Source organism: Mobula hypostoma, chromosome 13 (genome assembly GCF_963921235.1).
Source record: "Mobula hypostoma chromosome 13, sMobHyp1.1, whole genome shotgun sequence".
NCBI classification, from domain to species: domain Eukaryota; kingdom Metazoa; phylum Chordata; class Chondrichthyes; order Myliobatiformes; family Myliobatidae; genus Mobula; species Mobula hypostoma.
The window spans coordinates 2,784,083-2,807,180 of NC_086109.1; the positions used below are offsets into that span (position 1 = coordinate 2,784,083).

Genomic DNA, 23,098 nt, shown 5'->3' on the forward strand with positions numbered 1-23,098 from the left:
ATTTTCTGTTTCACAGCCTCAACCACTTCCTGCCACCATGTTACAACTTTGCAAGACTTTCACCAAGGTCACACACTTCTTGTGTCACTGAAACCCTTCATTCGTATTCTCTGCCTTGTCGATTAAACTGTTGTTTTTTGATTTCAGTGGCTCTGTTTCATCTGACTGACCTGTGCCAACCTCTCACTGGATCTGGCACAGGGCCACAAACAGTATTAATTTATTGCTCTTACCCCATGTCACTTCCTTTGTTCAACCCAGTTCATCCAAATACGCAGCTCAGTCTTCCTGAGGTCACACTGGCTGCTTCTTTGATAAGCCTGTCAGTCCGAAGAAATCAAAAACAGCTTTTTATTTGGAAATTATCCCTTCTTTATCAGATTGTTGACCCCACTACATCTACTGTTTGCTGCTTTGATCAAACCATCCCCAGGGGTAGCCAGCTCACAAAATGGTGGCTGCAGAGACACACATAAAATGGCAGCCTCCATTCCTTCCACTACAAGAATATATTTGTTTTTACTATTTCCCCTGTCCCTGGCTCATTCAGTGTTCTACAGTTTTTTAATCCCTTCATGACTGACGATCAGGTCTGCATTCAATCTCTTGCTTTGTTGTATGAAAGCTTCAGACATCAGGGAGATGAGATTGTTTGGTCAGGTGGGCAGAGGAAGAGGCAAATAGAGAATAAAATAGAGTTTGTGTTAGATCAGGGTAAATGGACGTACCTGTATTCGGAGGCTGTGTCCTCTGGTCCAACACTCCTCCACCGTAAGAAGTACGGTCTTAAGAGGACTCTTATGCCCTGTGTTGAAGTCTTTCAACATTCGATAGGTTTCAATGAAATTCCCACTCACTCTTTCAAATTTCAGTGACTCCAGGCATCAAATGCTCCTCATATGCTCTACAACATGAAATCCTTGAAAGTGAGTCCATAGGTTGTGGAATCAATTCAGAGTGGCGGTGTGTGAAGTTATCCACACTGGTTCAGGAGTCTGATGTGTAACTGTTCCTGCACCTGGTGGTGTGGAACCTGAGGTCCGTATCTCCTTTCTGACAGCAGCAATGAAAGGAGATTATGGACTGGATGGTCGGGGTCCTTGATAATGCACGTTGCTTTCTTGTCGCAGTGCTCCTTGTAGATCTGTTCAGTGGTGGTGAGGGATTTTCTTGGGATGGACTGGGCCATATCCACCACTTTATGTTGGCTTTTCTATTCTTTTGGTCAGGACTCTGGTGATGAGATAAAAGATCAGTCATAGTCTCATTGATTGTGGAGCAGGAACGAGGGGCCAAAAATCCTCCTGGTTTTATTGTTCTTATTTGGTGTGAGGTGAAATACTGACATCAGTCAGTCCGCTCGTGACATCGAGCGCTGTGGCTTTCTGCTTGTGATCACACCTCTGTATTTCACCTTTTGCACAACACCTACTTTCTTGTCGACTGCTCTTCACAACGTACTGACTAGGGGATGAAGCTTTGTGCAGCCCACCAACGTCTACACTGTTCTGTGAGAACAATGAACACCAGGCATCTGCTGATCTCCTGCTGGCTAACTCTCTGCAACTCACTCTGTAAGTTTGGTTCAGAGCAAGTTTTTGTCTTTAACATCCTTCTCTCCAGGTTCTCTGTTACTTTCTGGACTCGGGCATTTCTGGGTCCTTCACTACCAGGGCAAGGAGAGTGTAGGTTGGGCACAGTGAAGCTGTCTCTCCTGTCACACTCTCATAAAACATGAGTTTGACATAGAGAGCAAGAAAAGTTTGGTTACTGGTGGGTATTGGGACAGAGGATTGGCTTTTTCTGTAGCCATAGAACCATCCTGCTTCTAATTCTGGAAACGGAGCTTAAGAAACAGGTATCAGTTGTTCACAGGATTGGGAAGGATTGGCAGAGATGTGGAATTAAGTACATGTGACCCAGGACCCCTCAGATCCCTGGAAATGGGTCCTGGTCTGGAGATGTTTCTTTCTTTTTAAATCTTTTTATTAATTTTTCAAAATTATAAACTCAGTAACAAAGTTGCTACAAAGAGATTGGAAAAATGTTCATCAGCATATATAAAATGAATTTTAAGTAACATAGATATAGAAGACTTCCAAACTCATAATGAGATTAAACATTAAAAAAAGAAATAAAAAGCAAGAAAATATACATATAAACAAAAAAAAACCCCAAAAGAAAAAGAAAAAAAAAACCCAAAAAAAGCAGAACAGGGCTAGACCAACATCTTGTATCAGACACGTTCAATAATGTTGTTAACTCTGCTCCACTGATTATATAATTTGAATTTAGAAAAAAGGTTCGGAAAGGTCAGATTACATCATTATGAAAATCTTGCATAAAAGGTTTCCAAGTCTCTTCAAATTTAACCGAAGGGTCAAAAATATCACTTCTAATTTTCTCTAAATTTAAGCCTAATATGGTTTGAGAAAACCATTGGAATGTAGCTGGAGGATTGGTTTCCTTCCAGTTCAACAAAATAGATCTTCTCGCCATTAAAGTAACAGAAGCTATCATTCGACAGGCTAAAGAAGACAAAGGTCTATGTTCTACCATTGGCAATCCAAAGATTGCCATAATAGGATGGGGTTTTAAATCGAAGCATAGAACTGTTGAAATGATATCAAAAATGTCTTTCCAATACTTTTCTAAAAGAGAACAGGACCAAAACATATGAGTTAAAGAAGCCACTTCAGAGTGACATCTGTCACAAGTAGGGTTTATATGGGAATAAAAATGAGCTAGTTTATCTTTGGACATATGAGCTCTGTGTACTACTTTAAATTGTAATAATGTACGTTTAACACATATAGAAGAAGTACTAATTGAAAATTTTTTTCCCATATCTCTATAGGTAGGGAAAGTTGAAGTTCCCTTTCCCATTCATTTTTGATTTTATCAGATATATCTGGCTGTAATTTCATAATTATATCATAAATTATTGCTATTAATCCCTTCTGCAAAGGATTACAACCTAAAATTTTATCAATAATGCCAGCATGATTTAAAGTCGGAAAGGTAGGCAATGTAGTATTTAAAAAATTTCTTATTTGTAGGTATCTAAAAAAATGGGACCTAGGCATATCAAATTTCTCAGATAACTGCTCAAAAAACATAAAGCAGTTATCCAGAAATAGATCACGAAAACATATTATACCTTTCGTTTTCCATATCAAAAAGGCTTGGTCCATTACCCAGGGTTGGAAAAAGAAATTAGATGTAATAGGGCTTGATAACATAAACTTGTTCAGACCAAAAAATTTTATGAAATTGAAACCATATTCGCAATGTATGTTTAACTATAGGGTTGAAAATTTGTTTATTCAATTTAGATAGTGCAAAAGTCAGTGAAGTTTCTAAAATGGAGGCTAAAGAAAACCCTAGTACAGAATGGCCTTCAAGGTTTACCCAATATGGGCTTGGAGTTATATTCCAATCTTGTGTCCAAAATATTAAGTATCGGATATTAATTGCCCAGTAGTAAAATCTCAGGACAGGCAATGCCAAACCACCCTCTTTCTTAGATTTCTGTAAGTATTTTTTACTTAATCTGGGATTTCTATTTTGCCATATATAAGAGGAAATTTTAGAGTCAATAGTATCAAAAAAAGATTTAGGAATAAAAATCGGTATCGCTTGAAATAAATATAAAAATTTGGGTAAAATAATTATTTTAATAGCATTAATACGGCCAATCTGTGATAGAGCCAAAGGGGACCATTTAGTAATCAGTTGTTTAACCTGATTAATTAATGGTAAAAGGTTGAAATTGACAAGATCCTTACGTCTCTTAGTAATTTTAACTCCCAAATGAGTAAAATAATCAGTAATCACTCTAAATGGAGAGTTTCTATAAATGGGAACCTGCATATTTAATGGAAAGAGTTCACTCTTACCTAGGTTCAGTTTATAACCAGAAAAACTACTAAACTGAGCAAACAAAGTTAATACTGCCAGAATAGATTCTCCTGGGTTAGAAATATATAATAGTAGATCATCTGCATATAGTGATAATTTATGAGTCTCATTTCCACAGGTAATTCCAAATATATTAGGGGAGTCACGAATAGCAATAGCTAGCGGTTCCAAGGCAATATCAAATAGTAATGGACTAAGAGGGCAACCCTGCCTAGTACCACAGAATAAATGAAAAAAAGGGGATCTTTGATTGTTAGTAAATACCGAGGCCAAAGGGGTAAAATATATCAGTTTGATCCAGGAAATGAATATCGGACTAAAATTAAATTTCTCAAGGGTATTGAATAAATATATCCATCCAACTCTATCAAAAGCTTTCTCAGCATCCAATGAAATGACACATTCTGGAATTTTGGGTGAAGGTGTATAAACAATATTCATTAATCTCCTAATATTAAAACAAGAGTAACGGTTTTTAATAAATCCAGTTTGATCAGCAGAAATAATTTGGGGTAATACATTCTCCAATTTCGTTGCCAATATTTTAGAAAAAATCTTAGAATTGACATTCAGCAGAGATAAAGGCCTATAAGATATACGTTCAGTAGGATCCTTACCTTTTTTAAGAATTAGGGAAATAGAAGCTCGATAAAAAGATTGTGGGAATTTACCTGTTGAGACTGCATCCCTAAAAACACTACAAAGCCAAGGGGTTAGTGTAGTTGAAAAAAATTTTAAAAATTCTACTGTAAATCCATCTGGACCAGGTGCTTTACCTGAGTTCATTGAAAAAATAGCATTCTTTATTTCCTCTGCTGTAATAGGTACATCTAGTTTTGAACGTTCATTAGATGATAATTTTGGAATATTCAGTTTCTTAAAAAATTCACGCATTATAGTGGAGTCATCAGGAAATTCTGATTGATAAAGGGAGGTATAAAATTCTTGAAAGGATTTATTAATCTTTTCATGGTCAACTGTCAAAGTGCCATCTTGTTTACGAATCTTAAGAATCTGTCGTTTAACTGAGGCCAATTTCAATTGATTAGCTAAAAGTTTCCCAGTTTTATCACCATGTATATAAAATGGACTCTTGGTTTTGATTAATTGACTTTCAATCAAAGATGATAATAAGAGATTATGTTCCATTTGAAGTTCAACTCTCTGTTTATAAAGTTCTTGATTAGGAGCTATAGAATATTTCTTATCAACTTTAATCTTGTCGACCAGTTTAAGTATTTCCTTATTAGTTCGCTTTTTTAGTCCAGCAGTGTATGAAATAATTTGTCCACGAATATATGCTTTAAAAGTATCCCAGAGTATCCCACTGGAAATATCATCCATGGAATTCGTTGTAAAGAAAAACTTAATCTGTTCATCAATAAATATAACAAAATCTGAACCTTAAGGCAAAGTGGTATTAAATCGCCATTGTCTAGAATTAGTAGATGTATCCCTTAAGTTAATAAATAATTTCAACGGTGCATGGTCAGAAACAGCATTAGAGTCATATTCGCAAAGGAGATGTTTCATGGGAAAAGATCCTGATGGGGAATCGCTGTAGGAATGGTGGATGGTGGGGGCAGGAAGTGGTGGAGGGGCACTGGAATGGAGAAAGAGAGTGGAAATTGTTAACAGTCATCCTCGGTTTTGGTCCCAAGTGCTGGTTCTCACTCTCTCTCGGCAGACAGACTGTCGATCTGTCAATAGCCCAAATCACAATAATGGACATACAAGCAGTGAGAGAGAATGATAAATAAAATCCTGACATCATTGCCCAAAATGGTTGTTAACCTGCAGAATTAGTCATAAGCCTGAGGATTGAGACTGATTATGAACACAGCAAAGGGTAACAGATATATCGTTGAAGAAAGCGAAAATGGAAAGTTGAAGGATATTAAGAACAGACTGTGAGAGCCAGAATCAGGACATGAAACAAACACAGCAGCAGGTACAACTGTAGTTCCCTTACAGACAGACGTGGGTATTTGTAATGGGGAATGAAGGAACAGTAGAGGAAATAACCATGGCTTTTTGTGTGTCTTTGTGGAACACACAAAAACCTGCCAGAAATACAGGATAGACAAGTGTTGAATAAAAGTGTAGAAACAAAATCAATCAGCATCAATGATGAAATAACATCATGAAAATGGATAATTGACACAGGCCTGATGATCTCCATCCCGGAGTCTGTGACAAGGTGTCAGTAGAGTTACTGAACTTTCTGGTTATCACCTGGCAAACTCTAGTTTCAGGAATGGTTCCTACAGACTGTTTCAAAAAGGAGGGAGAGAGAGAAAACTGGGAACCACACATCTCCCCAGCTGACACTGGGAGCGGGGACAATGTTGGAATCTGTGATAATGGGTGAGAAATGGATGCTGAGGGGGAATTATCACAAAGTTCACCAGACTGGTTTCTGATGTGGTGGGTCTGTCATGTCACTAGTGTGGGTAATAGACTAGGCCTCTATTCAAAAAGTTCAAAATAAGTTTTATCAGAGTACAGATCTGTCATCACATACAACCCTGAGATTCTTTCTCTGCGGGCATACTTAGCAAATCTATAGAACATGAACTGTAAACAGGATCAATAGACAACAAACTGTGAAAATGCAAATATAAATAAATATCAATAAATAACCTGTTCTTTAAGCTGGTGGTGTAAGTCCTGAGGCTCTTGTACCTTCTTTTTTTTTTACAGTTTATCAATAATAATAAAAAAACAAAATGTTAAACCTTTTTTTATGGAAAAATAAAGAAAAAAAGAACCCCTACTAACTAAAACAGAAAAAAACCCCTAATAACAAAAAAAAGGGGGAAAAAAACCCATTTGGAGCACAAACCCAGAACTATATGCCATACAAGCTTCTATAAAAAAACAACATCAATCCGCCAACCACATTTATAAATTATAAATTTATAAATAATAAATTTATAAATTTTTAAATTATAAATAAATTATAAATAAATGCGTTCACCAGCAACTTTGATGTGTGTTACATTTATAAATTTATTAATTTAGTTATTTATAAATTAATTTAATTTTTATTTGTACCTTCTACCTGATGACAGCAGTGAGAAAAGAGCATGGCCTGGGTGGTGAGGATCTTTGATTATGGCAATGTTTCATGTAGATGCTCTCAGTGGTTGGGAAGGTTTTATCCATGATGTACTGGTCCGTATTCAGTACATTTTGTAGGATTTTCTGTTCAAATACATGGTGTTCCCATACCAGGCCAATACGAAGCCAGCCGGCATACTGTGGTAAATCACTGGGATTCTCCGGTGATCTGGAATTTCTTCCTTCATTGATAGATTTCTAGATATTAAGGAGATCAAGGAAAATGACAAGAAAATGTTTCAGCCGGATCATTTGAACATGTTGTGTGGTTCAATGGTAGCACGTCCGCTTCCCACTCCTGCTCGTCATGTTGACATGAGCTCAGCAAAGTGTTTGTGAACCCGGATCACAAAATGGAACAACAGAGCAGAGAGTGTGAGTGTTTGCATGAGAGTGTAAGTGCATCTGTGTCTGTGTGTGTGAGAGTGTGTGTGTGCGAGAGAGAGAAAGAACACGTATCACACAATGGGAAACTTGAGTAAGGTGTATGTGTCAGAACTATGGGTTGTTTTTAAAGAAGAAAGGGATTTTATCAGTTTATATGTGGATTGTATTTTCTCAGTGTCACCTCATGGGTACGTAGTGTTCCTTCGACTGTGAACTTTCCATGTCTAATTGTTTCTCTTTGAACAAAGTGGGTTTTCACTTTGTGTTGCAGGTGTCTCATTTGGGATCACGGGGATTGTTAAGCTCTGTTTGTGTTGCTCACTTTTATTCAATTTGGGTTGATGTGCTTTCTTGGTCACTGTCTGAGTTGGAGAGATGAGGAGACTATGCTGTTGATAAGGATGTCTGCTTCAAATTTGTCAACCATCTCAACAGTAGCTGTTTTGATCAGGACAGGGTTGTGTATACACACACACACTTCCTTGGGTCAACAACTAGATCTTCTGTCTTGATTATGTTGAGGTCTATGTTGTTCTGACACCATGACAAAAGCATCATGATCACTTTCCTGCAGAGTGAACTCACACATACGATCTTCAGTAGTTTGTTTAGATTTAGACAAATTCAGTTTGTACTCCTCCTGGTTATCGAGACCCCTGTCCCCTTCCTTGTTGCTCCTCTTCAACCTTCCAGATTTCCCAGCATTGGGGTCCTCCTCCCAACACAGTTTTATGGAATTTAAACTCAGTCTACCTCCCTCGTGATTGGATTCAGTGGAATTCTGATCACAGTCTGTCCCAGTGGAACTGTGCTCTCCTTCTCCAGTACTAATGCCAGTGTCACAGGAACTGAAAGCCACACCAGACTCTGAGTCACTCCTCCCTGATCCCGTTAACTGCGTTAGGATGTGTTTGTGGGTTGGGTAATAATACAAAGATTAAGATGTTTGTGATCATGTTTGCAAATGTAACCCCGGTTGCTCAGTGTCTGGGGAGATTTTACACTCTGCAGCCATTTATTGATAACATCCTGTATCTTATAAAGTGGGCACTGAGGGTATGTTCATGGTCTTCTGCTGCTGTCGCCCATCCACTTCAAGGTTCAAGGTGTTGTGCATCAGAGATGTTCTTCTCCACAGCACTGTTGTAACGTGTGGTTATTTGAGTTTCTGTCACCTTCCTGTCAGCTTGAACCACTCTGGCTATTCCCCTCCAGCCTCTCTTATAAACAAGGCACGTCTGCACAAAGAAATGCAGCTCAGTGGATTTTTTTTAGTTTCAATCACCATTATCTGTTGTATCTAGAGTTTGATGTGTGTGAAAATCCCAGCAGATCAGCATTGAGTTGCTGCCACATGATGGCTGATTTGGTATTTGTTAACGGGCAGGTGTCGGGTTGTATTGAATAAAGTGACTATTGAGTGTGATCCAGGCACAGCCCTGCAGTGGATTCAGTGACCAGCATCTCAGTGTGGAGAAGCCATCCGCAGTGAGACAGAGAGAGATACTGCAGGGAACTCGTACCTTCAACCCACCGAGTCTACGCTAACTATCAACCACCTGTTTACACTCATCCTACATTAACGTGTCTGGTCCAGACGGCGTACCTGGCCGAGTACTAAAGATCTGTGTGGTCCCACGAGCAGGAGTATTTAGCACTTTCTTCACTGTACAGCCGCACGTGGCTGGGAAATGGGTGAGAACCAGAGAAGCAGCCCCAAACACACTCTGATCCATTTTTTAAAATCTCTCCGTCTCCATCGTATGATACAGGAGAGGGAAGCAGTCAGCAGTTCAGGACACATTTGTGGAATGAGAAAAGAGCCAACATTTCAGGTCAAAGACTCTTCATTAGAACTGTGGAGAAGTAAAAACTATAGGGAAAGCGGGTGTGGGGGTGTCTCTGACAGGGTGCCATGGGGATAAGCTGGCTACAAGATTATCTGGTCAATGGCTGATTTGGAGCAGTTGGAACAGGGAGAACATGGACAAAAGGATATTGATGACAATGTATAGACGTGAACTATTGAACAGGAAGCCTGGTCCTGTAGGTCAGGCTAGACACCATCTCCACTACCACATCCAGCTAGATTCTCTTACACCCTTCTGAAGCCAGTCACCCCTGGTGGGGGCACAGGCTGCTGACAACAGCTCACTAGACACCTCTATCCACCTAAACAGGGAATTCTGACCCTCTCGGACAACAGAAACTGTAGCATTGGACTGTTCACCCTCTTTGCTCCAAGGTCTGATGAGGAGTGGCAGAGTCCTCACAGACAGACTCTAACTGGGACTCCACCCTCACCACCTGACTCTGGACGTCCAGGCAACAGGTGAGGGATGGACAGTGCAGAGTGTACAGGAGCAGCCAGTGCAAGGAACCCCCTGGGGACGGGAGGTGCAGCCTGTGGGACATTTCCCAGAGACGGCTCAAGTTGTGCTGGACCAGCTCTGGAGGAGAGCTTGGGGGTCCCAGATCCAGGGACAATTCCGGCTGAGTGGTGGTCACCTTGAGTCTGATCAGTCGACCTCCTGACCCCTGCACACACACAGTGAGGTTATCCCAGTATCTCATCCGCCCCCCCCTACCTGACCACTGATATCCGGCTGCAGGCTGCAACTTCATTTCTGAGGGCCGGGTACAGAGAGTCTGGAGTCCCGATGAAGGGTCTCGGCATGAAACAACACTAACTTTGCGCTGTCTGTCTCACAGGGCTGGAACAACATGATGGGCCGCTTGGCTTCCTCCCATGTCTTTGATTTTCCCAGGTCTGATTCCTCTTCCTATCACTGACCTCACCTACGGACTGTCTTGTCTTGTCTCCTCAGCTGGGACTGGGACTCCTCCCACCACTGTGACCGGAGCTCAGGGACACTCAGTCTCCTTACTTTTTGGGATCCCAGTCAGTCCAGACTTTGAGGTTCATTGGATTCGGGTATCGCCCAGAATCAAGATTGTGAAGTACTTGAATGGGAACATCAGCTACTTCAGTAATGAGCAGTACAAGAACAGGATAACCTTTCACCCTGGGAGCATCAGTCTGGAAATCCATGATCTACGGAGAGAGGACTCTGGTGATTATGAGGTGATGTTTGCAGCTGCAAGTTCAGGAGCTGAAAATAAAACAACAGTGCGACTGGAGGTGTACGGTGAGTGAGACCTGTCCCTGAAACACCCCTAATGGATGGGTGAGGGCAGATCCTGTGTGTTTCCCTGTTTACTGAACCTCACTGACTACCCGTGTCCAGAGCTGGGCTCATGGTCCCAGTGTAGTGAGGCTGAGTCAGTGTGAGTTTGGAGGATACACCCGCCACATCCACCAAGACTGAGACAGGAGCCAGAAGGGATCGAACCAACATTGGGGAATCTCATGTATCTGAGACAGAGGGAGCTCAGCACACAGGGAGAATGGACCTGGTGTGAATGGCCTGAACAGTCTGTATCTGTGGGTCACAGTTACACACTGTATCTCCAGTCAAAGGCCTAGTCTGTCATGCTCAGGGATCCCAGTTATCCAGTCTGTTTCCCAGGACACTGCTTGTTAATTGTCCAGACTGAGGTCTGAGCTCAGCAAGGTGTTTATTCCTCAGCCTTCATGCTGTGCTGTGCTGAGTGAGACCCTGTGTGTTCATTACACTGAATATAGTGTCCCAGTGAGTGACACAGTACACGGACACAACAGTACACGGACACAACAGTACACTCACACACAGCAATATGGTTCCTGACTCACTCTAACAGTAATATCACATTCACAATAATCTCACTCAGCAATGTTTGGCTGAGAAATCCTCTCTCCTCTGTTAGGACGTATTGTGTAGTTAGGGAATACACAAATATTAATCTCACCAGAACCCATCTTCAGACATGAAGGTGGATTGTAGATTGAATTTAAAATGCAGCTCTGAACAGTAGTTTTCCTGTAGCTGTGGACTGGAGCTGATTGCAATCCAGACAATTCTGATTAACATTCATTTTGTGTGTCTGGAGTGTGGGTGTGAACGACAAGGTAGGTGAAAAATATATGTAGGGCCAAGGAAGCATTGTTGGTACATTGTAACGGTACAATTATCCAGCATTTACCACTGATCTTTAGCATGTCAAATTATCATGTAATATTGAATCGGGAGTCTGCTTCATCCAAGATTGTCTCAATATGATGCCTGTTTTTGGTGAATCAGACATTTCTATATCCACCGGCTTTGGTGTCTCTCCGTTGACTTCACGTTACAACGTCCTCCATCCCAGTGTTAATGTTCCCCAGTTGAAGGAGGAGAACATCAGAACATGGGAAATAGAACACAGAAGATAGAAAATCATGAACATGGGTTGGAGACAAAGACCTCCTCTGGGATCGAGTAGGGGAAGAAAGGGACTGAGGTTTACAAAATTATGAGGGATACAGATCATGTAAATGCAAGCAGGATTTTTCCACTGAGATTGGGTCAGAGTAGAATTAGACGTCATGGGTTTAGGGTGAAAGGCAAAATGTTTAAGAGGACATGACGGGGAACTTTCACGATGCGTGCTGAGCATGTTGTATGATCTGCCAGCAGAAGTGATGGATGTGAGTTTGATTTCAAAATTTAAAAGAAATTTGGATAGGTACATGAATGGAATGGTTATGGGGGGCTATGTTTTGTGTGCAGGTTGAGGTGACAAGGCAGATTAAGTAATCGGCATGGACTAGATGGGCTGAAGGGCCTGTTCCTGTTCTGTAGTATTCTGGGAGTCTATGACTCTCTGAATCAGACAGTAGTCAACAAAACCTTTCAGACAATGAACCTGTTCTGAATATCATCTCTACAAAGGAGGGAGATCCGCAAGTTCTGCATCAGATCCAGCTGGAGATGGGCTCTTGTCTATACATTGGTCTCACTGGAATAGTGTCAAGAGTTAGAATCAGTGTGTCAGAGTGGGAGCAGGATGGAGAATCAAAGTGACAGCGACCAGAACTTCTGAGTCACAATTGTGCCTGAACTGAGATGTCCCTCAAGGTGGTTAGTGACACTGTGCCTGGTTTCTCAGTGGAGAGGAGGCCACCGTGTGAACACTGAGTGCAGTTCACTGCATTGGGAGTGCTTGTCAATCACTGTTTCAGCTTTTGGTTCCCTGCATGGAGGGAAGGGAAAATGTGAAAGTTCATATGAAGCCCCCCTCCCGTGGATGTCCAGAAAGTGGAGTGGGTCGTGGAGTGGTGGGAGTTGTGGGTTTGGCAGAAGAGCAGAGCGAGGTGTTACTCAGGGAGAAACTGGTCAAAATATGTAAGAAAGAGGGAAGGGAGTGGAATGTCAGTGGATCATCAAATTTGCGGATGACAGTAGTTGTGGGTATAGTGGACAGTGAAGAAGACTATCAAAGCCTGTAGCAGGATCGGGACCAGCGGGAATAATGAGCCGAAAATTTGCAGGTTGAATTTAATGCAGACGAGTACGAAGCCTTGACCCTTGGAAAGTAAACCAGGGTGGGACATAAATGATGAGTGGTTGGGCACTCAGGAGTGTAGTAGAATAGAGACATCTGGGAATACAGATCCATAATTTCTTAAAAGTGGTATCACAGGTAGATAGGGTCATAAAAAAAGCTTTTAGCACATTGGCCTTCATAAATCAAAGAATTGAGTCCAGGAGTTGGGATGTTATGTTGAAATTGTATAAGACCTTGGAGAGGCCTAATTTGCAGTATTTGTGCAATTCTGGTCACCTACGTACAGGAAAGGTATCAATTAGGTTGAAAGAGTGCAGAGTATCAGGACTCAAGGACCTGAGTTATAGGGGAAGGTGGGGAAACTTCTTCACTCAGAGGGTGGAACAAGGTGCAGGTGGAAGGGTTGGAACCAGGTTCGATTTCAATGTCTAACAGAAATTGGGATAAATATTGAAAGGGATGTGGAAGGTGATGTCCAGATGAGTATCAATGGGACTAGGAATGGACTAGATGGACTGAAGGGTTTGTTTTGGCACTGCAATGCTCTATGATTCAATGGAGTCTCATTGAAAGGACCAGGAAGCATAGATGTTGATGCACTGAATAGGGAGACGAGTGGGGTAGAAGGAGACGGACAGATGAACCTTACTGTTACTTTTGGTTGGAGAGGGTATGAGAACAGAGATGAAAGAAATGACATAGACTCAAACCTTCATCATAATCTGGGCAGGCAGTGTGGAGATGGAGAGACTGACAGAATAGACTGGGCTGTGTCTTAGGTTGGACCAGGTTCAGGGCAGGTCAAGGCTGGGGCTCAGTCAGATTTCAAAGGGAAGCTGGCACCACACAGAGGAAGAACTAAAGACATGGAAATGGAGAGAATTCCTGGAATAGAGAGCTATAAACAGGAAATGGAGGAGAGTTTGTAGATGAGTGTGGGTAGTGCACGTGGGAACATCCCCCGGCAGCAAGTGAATGGTGAGGGAAGGTTTAAACCGTTGGGTAAAATTGAGGTGGGATTGGCTTGAAGTTCACTCTGGAGTGTTGGGGATGGGATGGGGGAGTTGGGGATTGAGGTGTCCACAAGGATCTCCTTTATTCATCTTCTATCTCTCCCTCACACCCTCAGAGCCCGTGTCAGGAGCAAACATCATGGTTCAGAACATCACTGGGACTTGTAACCTCACCCTGACCTGCTCCGTGACCTCTGGCAACCACACCAGATTCAGTTGGTGGAGAGGAGAAGTTACAGGAGACAACAGCAGCCAGCACTTCTGGAAAGACGGAAAGACGATACAGGTTGATTGCATAGCAGAGATGGAGGATGTTGTGTACAGGTGTGAGGCCAGCAACCCCATCAGTGAGGACACCGCACAGGTCCGGCTGGGGGACGTCTGTAATCTGGACACATGTCGTGAGTGTCTGACGAAGATGTTGCAATTTAGTTAGGTCCCCCATCGCAGGAGTGTGAGACGGGACAGCATAGAAGAGCTTCATAAAAACATAAAAAATTTACAGCAGATTACAGACCTTTTGACCCACAATGTTGTGCTGACCATGTACCTACTCTAGAAACTGCCTAGAGATTCCCTACAGCATAGCCCTCGATTTTTCTAAGCTCCATGCACCTATTGAACGATCTCTTAAAAGACCATATTGTATTCACCTCTACCACTATTGCTGGCAGTTCCATGCACCCACCACTTTCTGTGTGAACACTTACCTCTAACATCCCCCTTGTACCTACTTCCAAGCACCTTAAACGATGCCCCTTTGTGTTAGCCATTTCAGTCCTTCGAAAAAGCCTCTGACTATCCACACGATCAATGCCCCTCATCATCTTATACACCTTTATCAGGTCACCTCTCATCCTCCGTCGCTCCAAGGAGAAAAGGCCAAGTTCACTCAACCTATTCTCATAAGGCATGCTCCCCAATCCAGGCAGCATCCTTGTGAATCTCCTCTGCACCCTTTCAATAGTTTCCACATCCTTCCTGTAGTGAGTGAGGCGACCAGAACTGAGCACAGTACTCCAAGTGGGATCTAACTAAGTGTATCACCACTGATTTTAATCCAGCTCCCTCACATTGGCCCTCATAACCCCCCTCCTCAAGCTCAGCCTCCACCTCCCTGACCACTCAGTGCCTCAGCTATCCTAAATAATCCTTCCCTCCAATCTAATCACTCCCTCCCTCCAGCGACAGTGCACAGTTGATTCAGTGTGGACCTTCTGCAAAATGCACTGTAGTTCCTCACCCAGGCTGTGCTGACAAATATGAGTGGAGGCTTAAGTATAAAATCCAAAAACAAAGGTTACCTACAAAGTTAATAATCCTCTACAGTATCCTGTCAGACAGAATACATACAAACTGGAGTTGCTAAGAAGGCACATGCTACATTAGCCTTCATCAACCACGGGATTGTGTTCAAGAGCTGAGAGGTAATGTTGCAGCTATATAGGACCCTGGTCAGACCCCACTTGGAGTACTGGGCTCAGTTCTGGTCACCTCACTACAGGAAGGATGTGGAAACTATCGAAAGGGTGCAGAGGAGATTTACAAGGATGTTGCCTGGATTGGGGAGCATGCCTTATGAGAATAGGTAGAGTGAACTTGGCCTTTTCTCCTTGGAGTGACGGAGGATGAGAGGTGACCTGATAGAGGTGTACAAGATGATGAGAGGCATTGATCGTGTGGATAGTCAGAGGCTTTTTCCCAGGGCTGAAATGGCTAGCACAAGAGGAGACAGTTTTAAGCTGTTTGGAAGTAGGGACAGAGGAGATGTCAGGAGGAGGTTTTTTACGCAGAGAGTGGTGAGTGCGTGGAATGGGCTGCCAGCGACGGTGGTGGAGGCGGATACGATAGGGTCATTTAAGAGACTCCTGGACGGGTACATTGGAGTTCAGAAAAATAGAGGACTATGGTACGCAAGGTAATTTCTAAGGTAAGGGCATTTTCGGCACAACTTTGTGTGCCAAAGGGCCTGTATTGTGCTGTAGGTTTTCTATGTTTCTATGTTTGAGAAGATGGGCAATCACAGTTTTGATTCCTCCTCCATTTCCTTAATTCCTGCCACAAACATTTCCAAATGTGTCCGTCAACAGTATCCTTCTTTTGTGTCCCTCTGGGAGCACCATGGAGTAGGAGGGGTTGGAGCGGAGTGTTGTGATCGTTACTGGAGGAAATAGGGGATGAGGGGACTGAGGAGTATTGGAGGGGAGGGGTGCGGGTCAGTGATGTAATGTTGATTAGAGGGAATGGGGAATGAAGGGACTGACGGGTATCAGGGGGGAGGTGATGGGTTTCGAGGTGAGTGATTTGATGGTGATTGGAGGGAATGGGGATGGAGGGATTGAAAGGTATTGGAGGGGAGGGGTGGGGTGGAGGACAGTGAGGTGATGGTGATCGGAGAGAGTGGGGACTCAGGGGACTGAGGGATATTGGAGGGAATGGGGTGGAAGGACTGAGGGATGTTGGAAGGGAGAGGAGCAGGGTGGAGAGGTGGGGTTTGGAGGGTAGCTACGTGATGGTGATTGTAGGGTACTGAGGGACGGTGTTGAGGTGACAGGGAGTTTTCTGCAACTGAGGAGGGATGGGTGAATTCATCAATCCTGTGTCACTGGGAGCGTGAGGACTGGATTCATTAGGAAACCTCTTCTACTCTCTGTTACAGCAGTGCCAGATGCAGTGATCCTGGTGATCAGATTGTTCGTGGTGGGGACCCTCCTGATCTTTGCTCTCACTGTGATCCTCATGGTCACACGGAGGAGAAGACCTGAGGGAAGGGAAGTAACTTCAGGGACTGAAGGCAAGTCGATCTGACACCCTGTCGTTGAGTCTGGTATTTGGGGGAGGGAGAGAGAGGGGATGGGCAGGGGGGTGACAACAGGGGTGGGAGAGAGGGGTTAGATAAAGTGGGGAATGGTTTTAGTACAGACCCTGTCACCTCTCCTTTCTGTCCCACAGACCAAGCGGAGACGGACATCATTTACACAAATCTTCAGAGGATGCAGAAGAATCACAGTGTCTGGCAGCCCCCCAAGGGGAATGACAGGGTAATGACAGACACGTTACCCCTGGAAAGAGGCCACTCCGGGTCACTCTCCCTCCTCGGGGCAGACTAAACATAAGGCCTACATGTAATCTGCACAATCCCAGGATCAACCACAGGTCCCCGTCACCGGAGATCATTCCAACCACCACTGTGGAACTCAGCAGCGCACACACGGGGGCACAGCAAGATCCCACGTACCACTGAGGAGTCAACTGAAACTTTGCCTCAGTGATCTCCAGGCCTGGTCAGGCAGATCGAACAGCAATTGTACACACTGCACAGTCACTGAGTGCACTGTCCCCTCACACCCGGTCACTGTCCCTCACACACAGTCACTGGGGTACACTGTCACCCCACACACAGTCACTGGGGAACACTGTCACCCCACACACAGTCACTGGGGTACACTGTCCCTCACACACCCGGTTACTGGGGTACACTGTCACCCCACACAAAGTCACTAGGGTACACTGTCCATCACACACATCCAGTGACTGGGGTACTCTGCCCCCACACACCCGGTCCACCCGGTGTGTACATTTCCGATGATCAGTCGTGGATTTAATATTTGTGTCGTTGGCAGTGTGTGAGTTCATTCCGAATGCACTGAGAATGAGACCGTGTTGATGCTGGGTTAGTATCACTGTTTGTCAGTTGATTGGTGCTGATGGGGTGATCTGAGTTTCCATCATTGTGTGTCGCTTTGCATGTCCAGGTCTTTTGTGTCCATGTGTCACGTGTCGATGTGCCCAGTCTCAATGTCTCCCCTCTCCAGAGTCCTTGTCTCTGTATCCAGTCTCCATGTCCTGTCACTAGGTCCTGGTCTATATCTCCCTGTCTCTGTGTCTTGTCTCCTGGTCCCGGTCTGTATCTCCTTGCTTCTGTGTCCTCGTCTAAATCTCCCTGCCTCTGTGTCCTCATCTGTATCTCCCTGTCCCAGGGTCCTGGTCTGTATCTCCCTATCTCGATGTCCTGTCTCCGGCTCCCAGTCTGTATCTCCTTGTTTCTGTGTGCTGTCTCCAGGTCCTGTCTCTGTGTTCTGGTCTCGATCTCCCTGACTGGGTCCTGGACTCTATTTCCCTGTCTGTGTTTCCCAGTCTCCAAGAATTCCTGACACAGTGTGTCCTGTCCCTGTTTCCCTTAAGTTGCCCAGAGCTGACAGGTTCTGTTTCTTTTGTAGTTTGCTGGTCCGGAGGTCGTTGCCGAGACTAATCCCATTGAGTATGCTGCAGTGATGCACCATGCCAGACCCCCCATGGATGGGCTGAGGACAGAACCCCTGGACAGTATCCTGTAGCAGGATCTCCCTGTGGCCACACATTTTAATTGCCAGTGCCATTCCCATTCTGATACGTCTATCCACGGCCTCCTCTACTGTCAAGATGAAGCCACACTCAGGTGGGAGGAACAACACCTTATATTCCGTCTGGGTAGCCTCCAACCTGATGGCATGAACATCGACTTCTCTAACTTCCGTTAATGCCCCTCCTCCCCCTCATACCACATCCATTATTTATTATATATATATATACATATTCTTTTTCTCTCTCTCCTTTTTCTCCCACTATCCATCTCACTATACTCCTTGTCCATCCTCTGGGCTTCACCTCTCCACCTTTCTTTCTCCCTCAGTCTCCTGTCCCATGATCATCTCATATCCCCTTTGCCAATCACCTGTCCAGCTCTTGGCTCCATCCCTCCCCCTCCTGTCTTCTCCTATCATTTTGGATCTCCCCCTCCCCCTCCCACTTTCAAATCTCTTACTAGCTCTTCTTTCAGTTAGTCCTGACGAAGGGTCTTGGCCCGAAATGTCGACTGTACTTCTTCTTATAGATGCTGCCTGGCCTGCTGCGTTCACCAGCAACTTTTATGTGTGTTGCTTGAAATCCCAGCATCAGCTAATTTCCTCATGTTCCTGTAGTCTAGGATGGATCGTCCGTCTCTCGGCACCGGTACTAGGAGGGTACGGACTCTTTGAGAAATCTGCATGTGGAACGGTGGCTTGGAGATGCAGGTTTCCTCTGGGTCCCACTGTTGTGGTGAGGGGTGAGGTCTATGGGACAACAGCATGGCTGCTCTTTGCTGCTGTGCTTTGTAAGTGTTGAATGTTAGTTCAATAATAGTCTCCAGTTTTGTCTGGTGGAAGAGATTTTGTCAGAATATTCCCCTGTAGAGTATCACCTTGATTAATCCTACTCAAACAGTAGTTAATAATTAAATGAATAATGTGAGCCTGTGCCCAGTTTCCAAGTGCTTACCACTCTCCCACCTTGAGTGAATTGTTCTCAAACACTGGTTCACACCGAGGGTGCGGAATTATCACTGGGGAAAGATGGGGATCCAAGAGACTCTGTCAAGCTTCTACCAGAAATCAGGAAGGGAAGGAAGAGTGTGGAGGGGAGCAGATTTCAGGCTGCCATTGGTTTTACGAGGAACGGCTATGAGGTGGGACTCAGTGGAGAACAGGGATTTAAGGGAGGGAGAAAAATGGAAAGGTTTAAGGGAGCAACAACACACACCAAGTGCTGGAAGAACTCAACATGTCAGACAGCATCTCTGCAGGAGAATAATAGTCAACGATTCAGCTGCCTGCTGCCTGAACTGCTCAGTTCCTCCAGCATGGAGTGTGTGTTGCCCAAGTTTCCCAGTATATGGGTGTGTCTCGGGTTTAAGGGAGAGGGAGTTGTTGGAAAGTGAGGAGAACGAGAGACAGGGATTTAATATAAACGATGCAGGGATACAGCATAGACAGGGAGTGACCGTGTTGTTCAGGATCTGGTCCAGTGATCTCATACACCCACATGACCATTCGAGCTCTCTACACCTCACTAGGATGTGGAAGGCATGTCCAAAAGTTTAATCTTCTGAGATCCAAGGCAAGTTGGTACATTAATTACAAAGTGAGCTTGGTAATAGCAGGCAGAGAGTGATAGTGGGCTGTTGCTTTTGTGATTGGAAGCCTATGGCCAGTTTTGACCAATAGGGGTTGTTGCTGGATCCTATTTATGTGCGTTGGATGTGATGTTTCATTGATTCGATTGTGTTTCTTGGATTTACTGACTGTGCCCTCAAGAGAATTAATCTCATGTTTGTATATGGTGACATATATGTACATTGATAATAAATTTATTTTGAATTTTGAATGTACATTAATGATTTTTGATATTAATGCAGGAGAGATCCAAAGACCTTGATGGAGATCTACAATAGGGCAGGCAGAATAGACATGGAGGTCTGCAAATTTTTCATAGAACCATAGAAACATCGCAAACCTACAACACAATACAAGCCCTTCAGCCCACAATGCTGTGCCAAACATATCCTTACTTTAGAAATTATCTAGGGTTATCCATAGCCCTCTATTTTTCTGAGCTCCATGTACCTATCCAGGAGCCTCCTAAAAGACCCTATTGTATCCGCCTCCACCAACATCGCTGGCAGCCCATTCCACGCACTCACCACTCTCTGCGTAAAAAACTTACCCCTGACATCTCCTCTGTACCTACTTCCAAGCACCCTAAAACTGTGTCCTCTCGTGTTTACTATTTCATCCCTGGGAAAAAGCCTCTGATTATCCACACAATCAATACCTCTTATCATCTTATATACCTCTTTCAGGTCACTTCTCATCCTCCGTCACTCCAAGGAGAAAGGGCCAGGTTCACTCAACCTATTCTCATAAGGCATGCTCCCCAATCCAGGCAACATCCTTGTAAATCTCCTCTGCACCCTTTCTATAGTTTCCACATCCCTCCTGTAGTGAAGTGACCAGAATTGAGCACAGTACTCCAAGTGGGGTCTGACCAGTGTCCTATATAGCTGTAACATTACCTCTCAGGTGTGGGGTTGACTACAGGGAACATTCTCAGCCTACTGAGAATGCCTACTCAGCCTACTCAGCCAACTTTGGCTCTCCACAGGTACACTTTAGCATTAAGCAACCAGTGATGTAAGAGCAAAAACCAGCTCAGAACTTAAATTAACAGCTGAATGACCTATTAGACTTTTCACATCAGCCAAAATCTTCAACTCACTTCGCAGAAAATAGAGCATCTTGCCATTAAAATATTCACCCTCTATGTCTAGAGATATGAACTGGCCATGGCCTGCCTTTCTAGGTACCCCTATTCTAACGGTCAGCGTGACTTCAGTCACATCACTGGTATCGCATTGCACCTGACCTTAATCTCTTTGGTATGCATAATAAAATATCTCACACCATGGCCTAGACAGACAATTAAGCAGCTTAATCAATCCTTACACAGCATTCATACAGCATTCCAATCCCAGAAGAGCCCCCAAAAATTGAACCCTCTCACTGTGACTTGTAACAAACTTGGCTGGTTAACTAACTCTGGCTAATAGCCACGTGACTCAGCTTTGCATGGGTAATGGTGAGAAAGCCACCCTCAATAAGTTTCATACGACTAAGGTCGATATGATTTGGTTTCAGCAGATACTACAACTTTGACACTCACAGAAAAACGGCTAAAATGAAAATACGTCACAGCATAGCCGTAGAAATATAGTAAAATAGGGCCTTAGCCTGGTCATTACACAGGTAAATATGTCGAGTGTGATCAGGTGTTGGATGGTCATCATGGATATGATGGGCTGAAAAGCCTGTTTCTGTGCTGTGTGTCTCTATGACTCCATCCTATTTGACTCCTTTCACGATGTTACACATCCCGTGAGCTTGATGTAATTACCTTGTGAGCATTATGTCATTATCTCGTGATGGTCATAATTTAATGGTGTCATGATAGCGGGGTGATGTGATGTCACTTGATAGCATGCTCCAGACGGTATTTAAACATAGTCCGCCAGTGTGACGCAGTTCTCATTTTTATTTTTAGTGCGACGTTGTTGTTGCCGGTCGGATGTTTGTTGCACTTTTATTTTTCCTTTACCGTCCAGTATCAGAGACTAAAGGCATGACCAGAGTTCTCCAAGTTCAAAGGATTGGGTAAAGTTAATGTCGTTCAGCGTCTTGGGAATGATCAACCTTTTTGAATCTTTGTTCAGGAATTGTGGCATGCACATTTGAATGAAACTGCTGCAAGGTTGGGAAGATTTTGGAAAGGAGCAAAAATAACAGGGTTGTTATCATGGGTGACTTTAACGTCCCTAATATTGATTGGCACCTGATTAGTTCCAAGGGTTTAGATGGGGCAGAGTTTGTTAAGTGTGTCCAGGACGGATTCCTGTCACAGTATGTGGACAGGCCGACTAGGGGGAATGCCATACTAGATCTAGTACTAGGTAAGGAACCGGGTCAGGTCACAGATCTATCAGGGGGTGAGCATCTGGGGGACAGTGACCACCACTCCCTGGCCTTTAGCATTATCATGGAAAAGGGTAGAATCAGAGAGGACAGGAAAATTTTTAATTGGGGGAGGGCAAATTATGAGGCTATAAGGCTAGAACTTGTGGGTGTGAATTGGGATGATGTTTTTGCAGGGAAATGTACTATGGACATATGGTTGATGTTTAGAGATCTCTTGCAGGATGTTAGGGATAAATTTGTCCCAGTGAGGAAGATAAAGAAAGGTAGGGTGAAGGAACCATGGGTGACAAGTGAGGTGGAAAATCTAGTCAGGTGGAAGAAGGCAGCATACATGAGGTTTAGGAAGCAAGGATCAGATGGGTCTATTGAGGAATATAGGGAAACAAGAAAGAAGCTTAAGAAGGGGCTGAGAAGAGCAAGAAAGGGGCATGAGAAGGCATTGGCGAGTAGGGTAAAGGAAAACCCCAAGGCATTCTTCAATTATGTGAAGAACAAAAGGATGACAGGAGTGAAGGTAGGACCAATTAGAGATAAAGGTGGGAAGATGTGTCTGGATGCTGTGGAAGTGAGGAAGGTCTTCAATGAATACTTCTCTTCGGTATTCACCAATGAGAGGGAACTTGATGATGGTGAGGACAATATGAGTGAGGCTGATGTTATAGAGCATGTTGATATTAAGGGAGAGGAGGTATTGGAGTTGTTAAAATACATTAGGATGGATAAGTCCCCGGGACCTGATGGAATATTCCCCAGGCTGCTCCACGAGGCGAGGGAAGAGATTGCTGAGCCTCTGGCTAGGAACCTTATGTCCTTGTTGTCCACGGGAATGGTACCGGAGGATTGGAGTGAGGTGAATGTTGTCCCCTTGTTCAAAAAAGGTAGTAGGGAGAGTTCGGGTAA

The 23,098-nt window shown here is 43.8% G+C and overlaps 1 protein-coding gene across 1 annotated transcript; it reads left to right on the top strand.

The window, feature by feature from the left end:
* Positions 1-1,504: 1,504 nt before the first annotated feature.
* On the top strand, positions 1,505-16,679 carry LOC134355875 (SLAM family member 9-like). The gene is made up of 4 exons (XM_063066383.1): positions 1,505-1,574; positions 10,260-10,580; positions 13,988-14,276; positions 16,505-16,679. Exons 1-4 carry the CDS (start codon positions 1,520-1,522, stop codon positions 16,677-16,679), a joined length of 840 nt encoding a protein of 279 aa, XP_062922453.1. The 5' UTR covers positions 1,505-1,519.
* Positions 16,680-23,098: the final 6,419 nt, after the last annotated feature.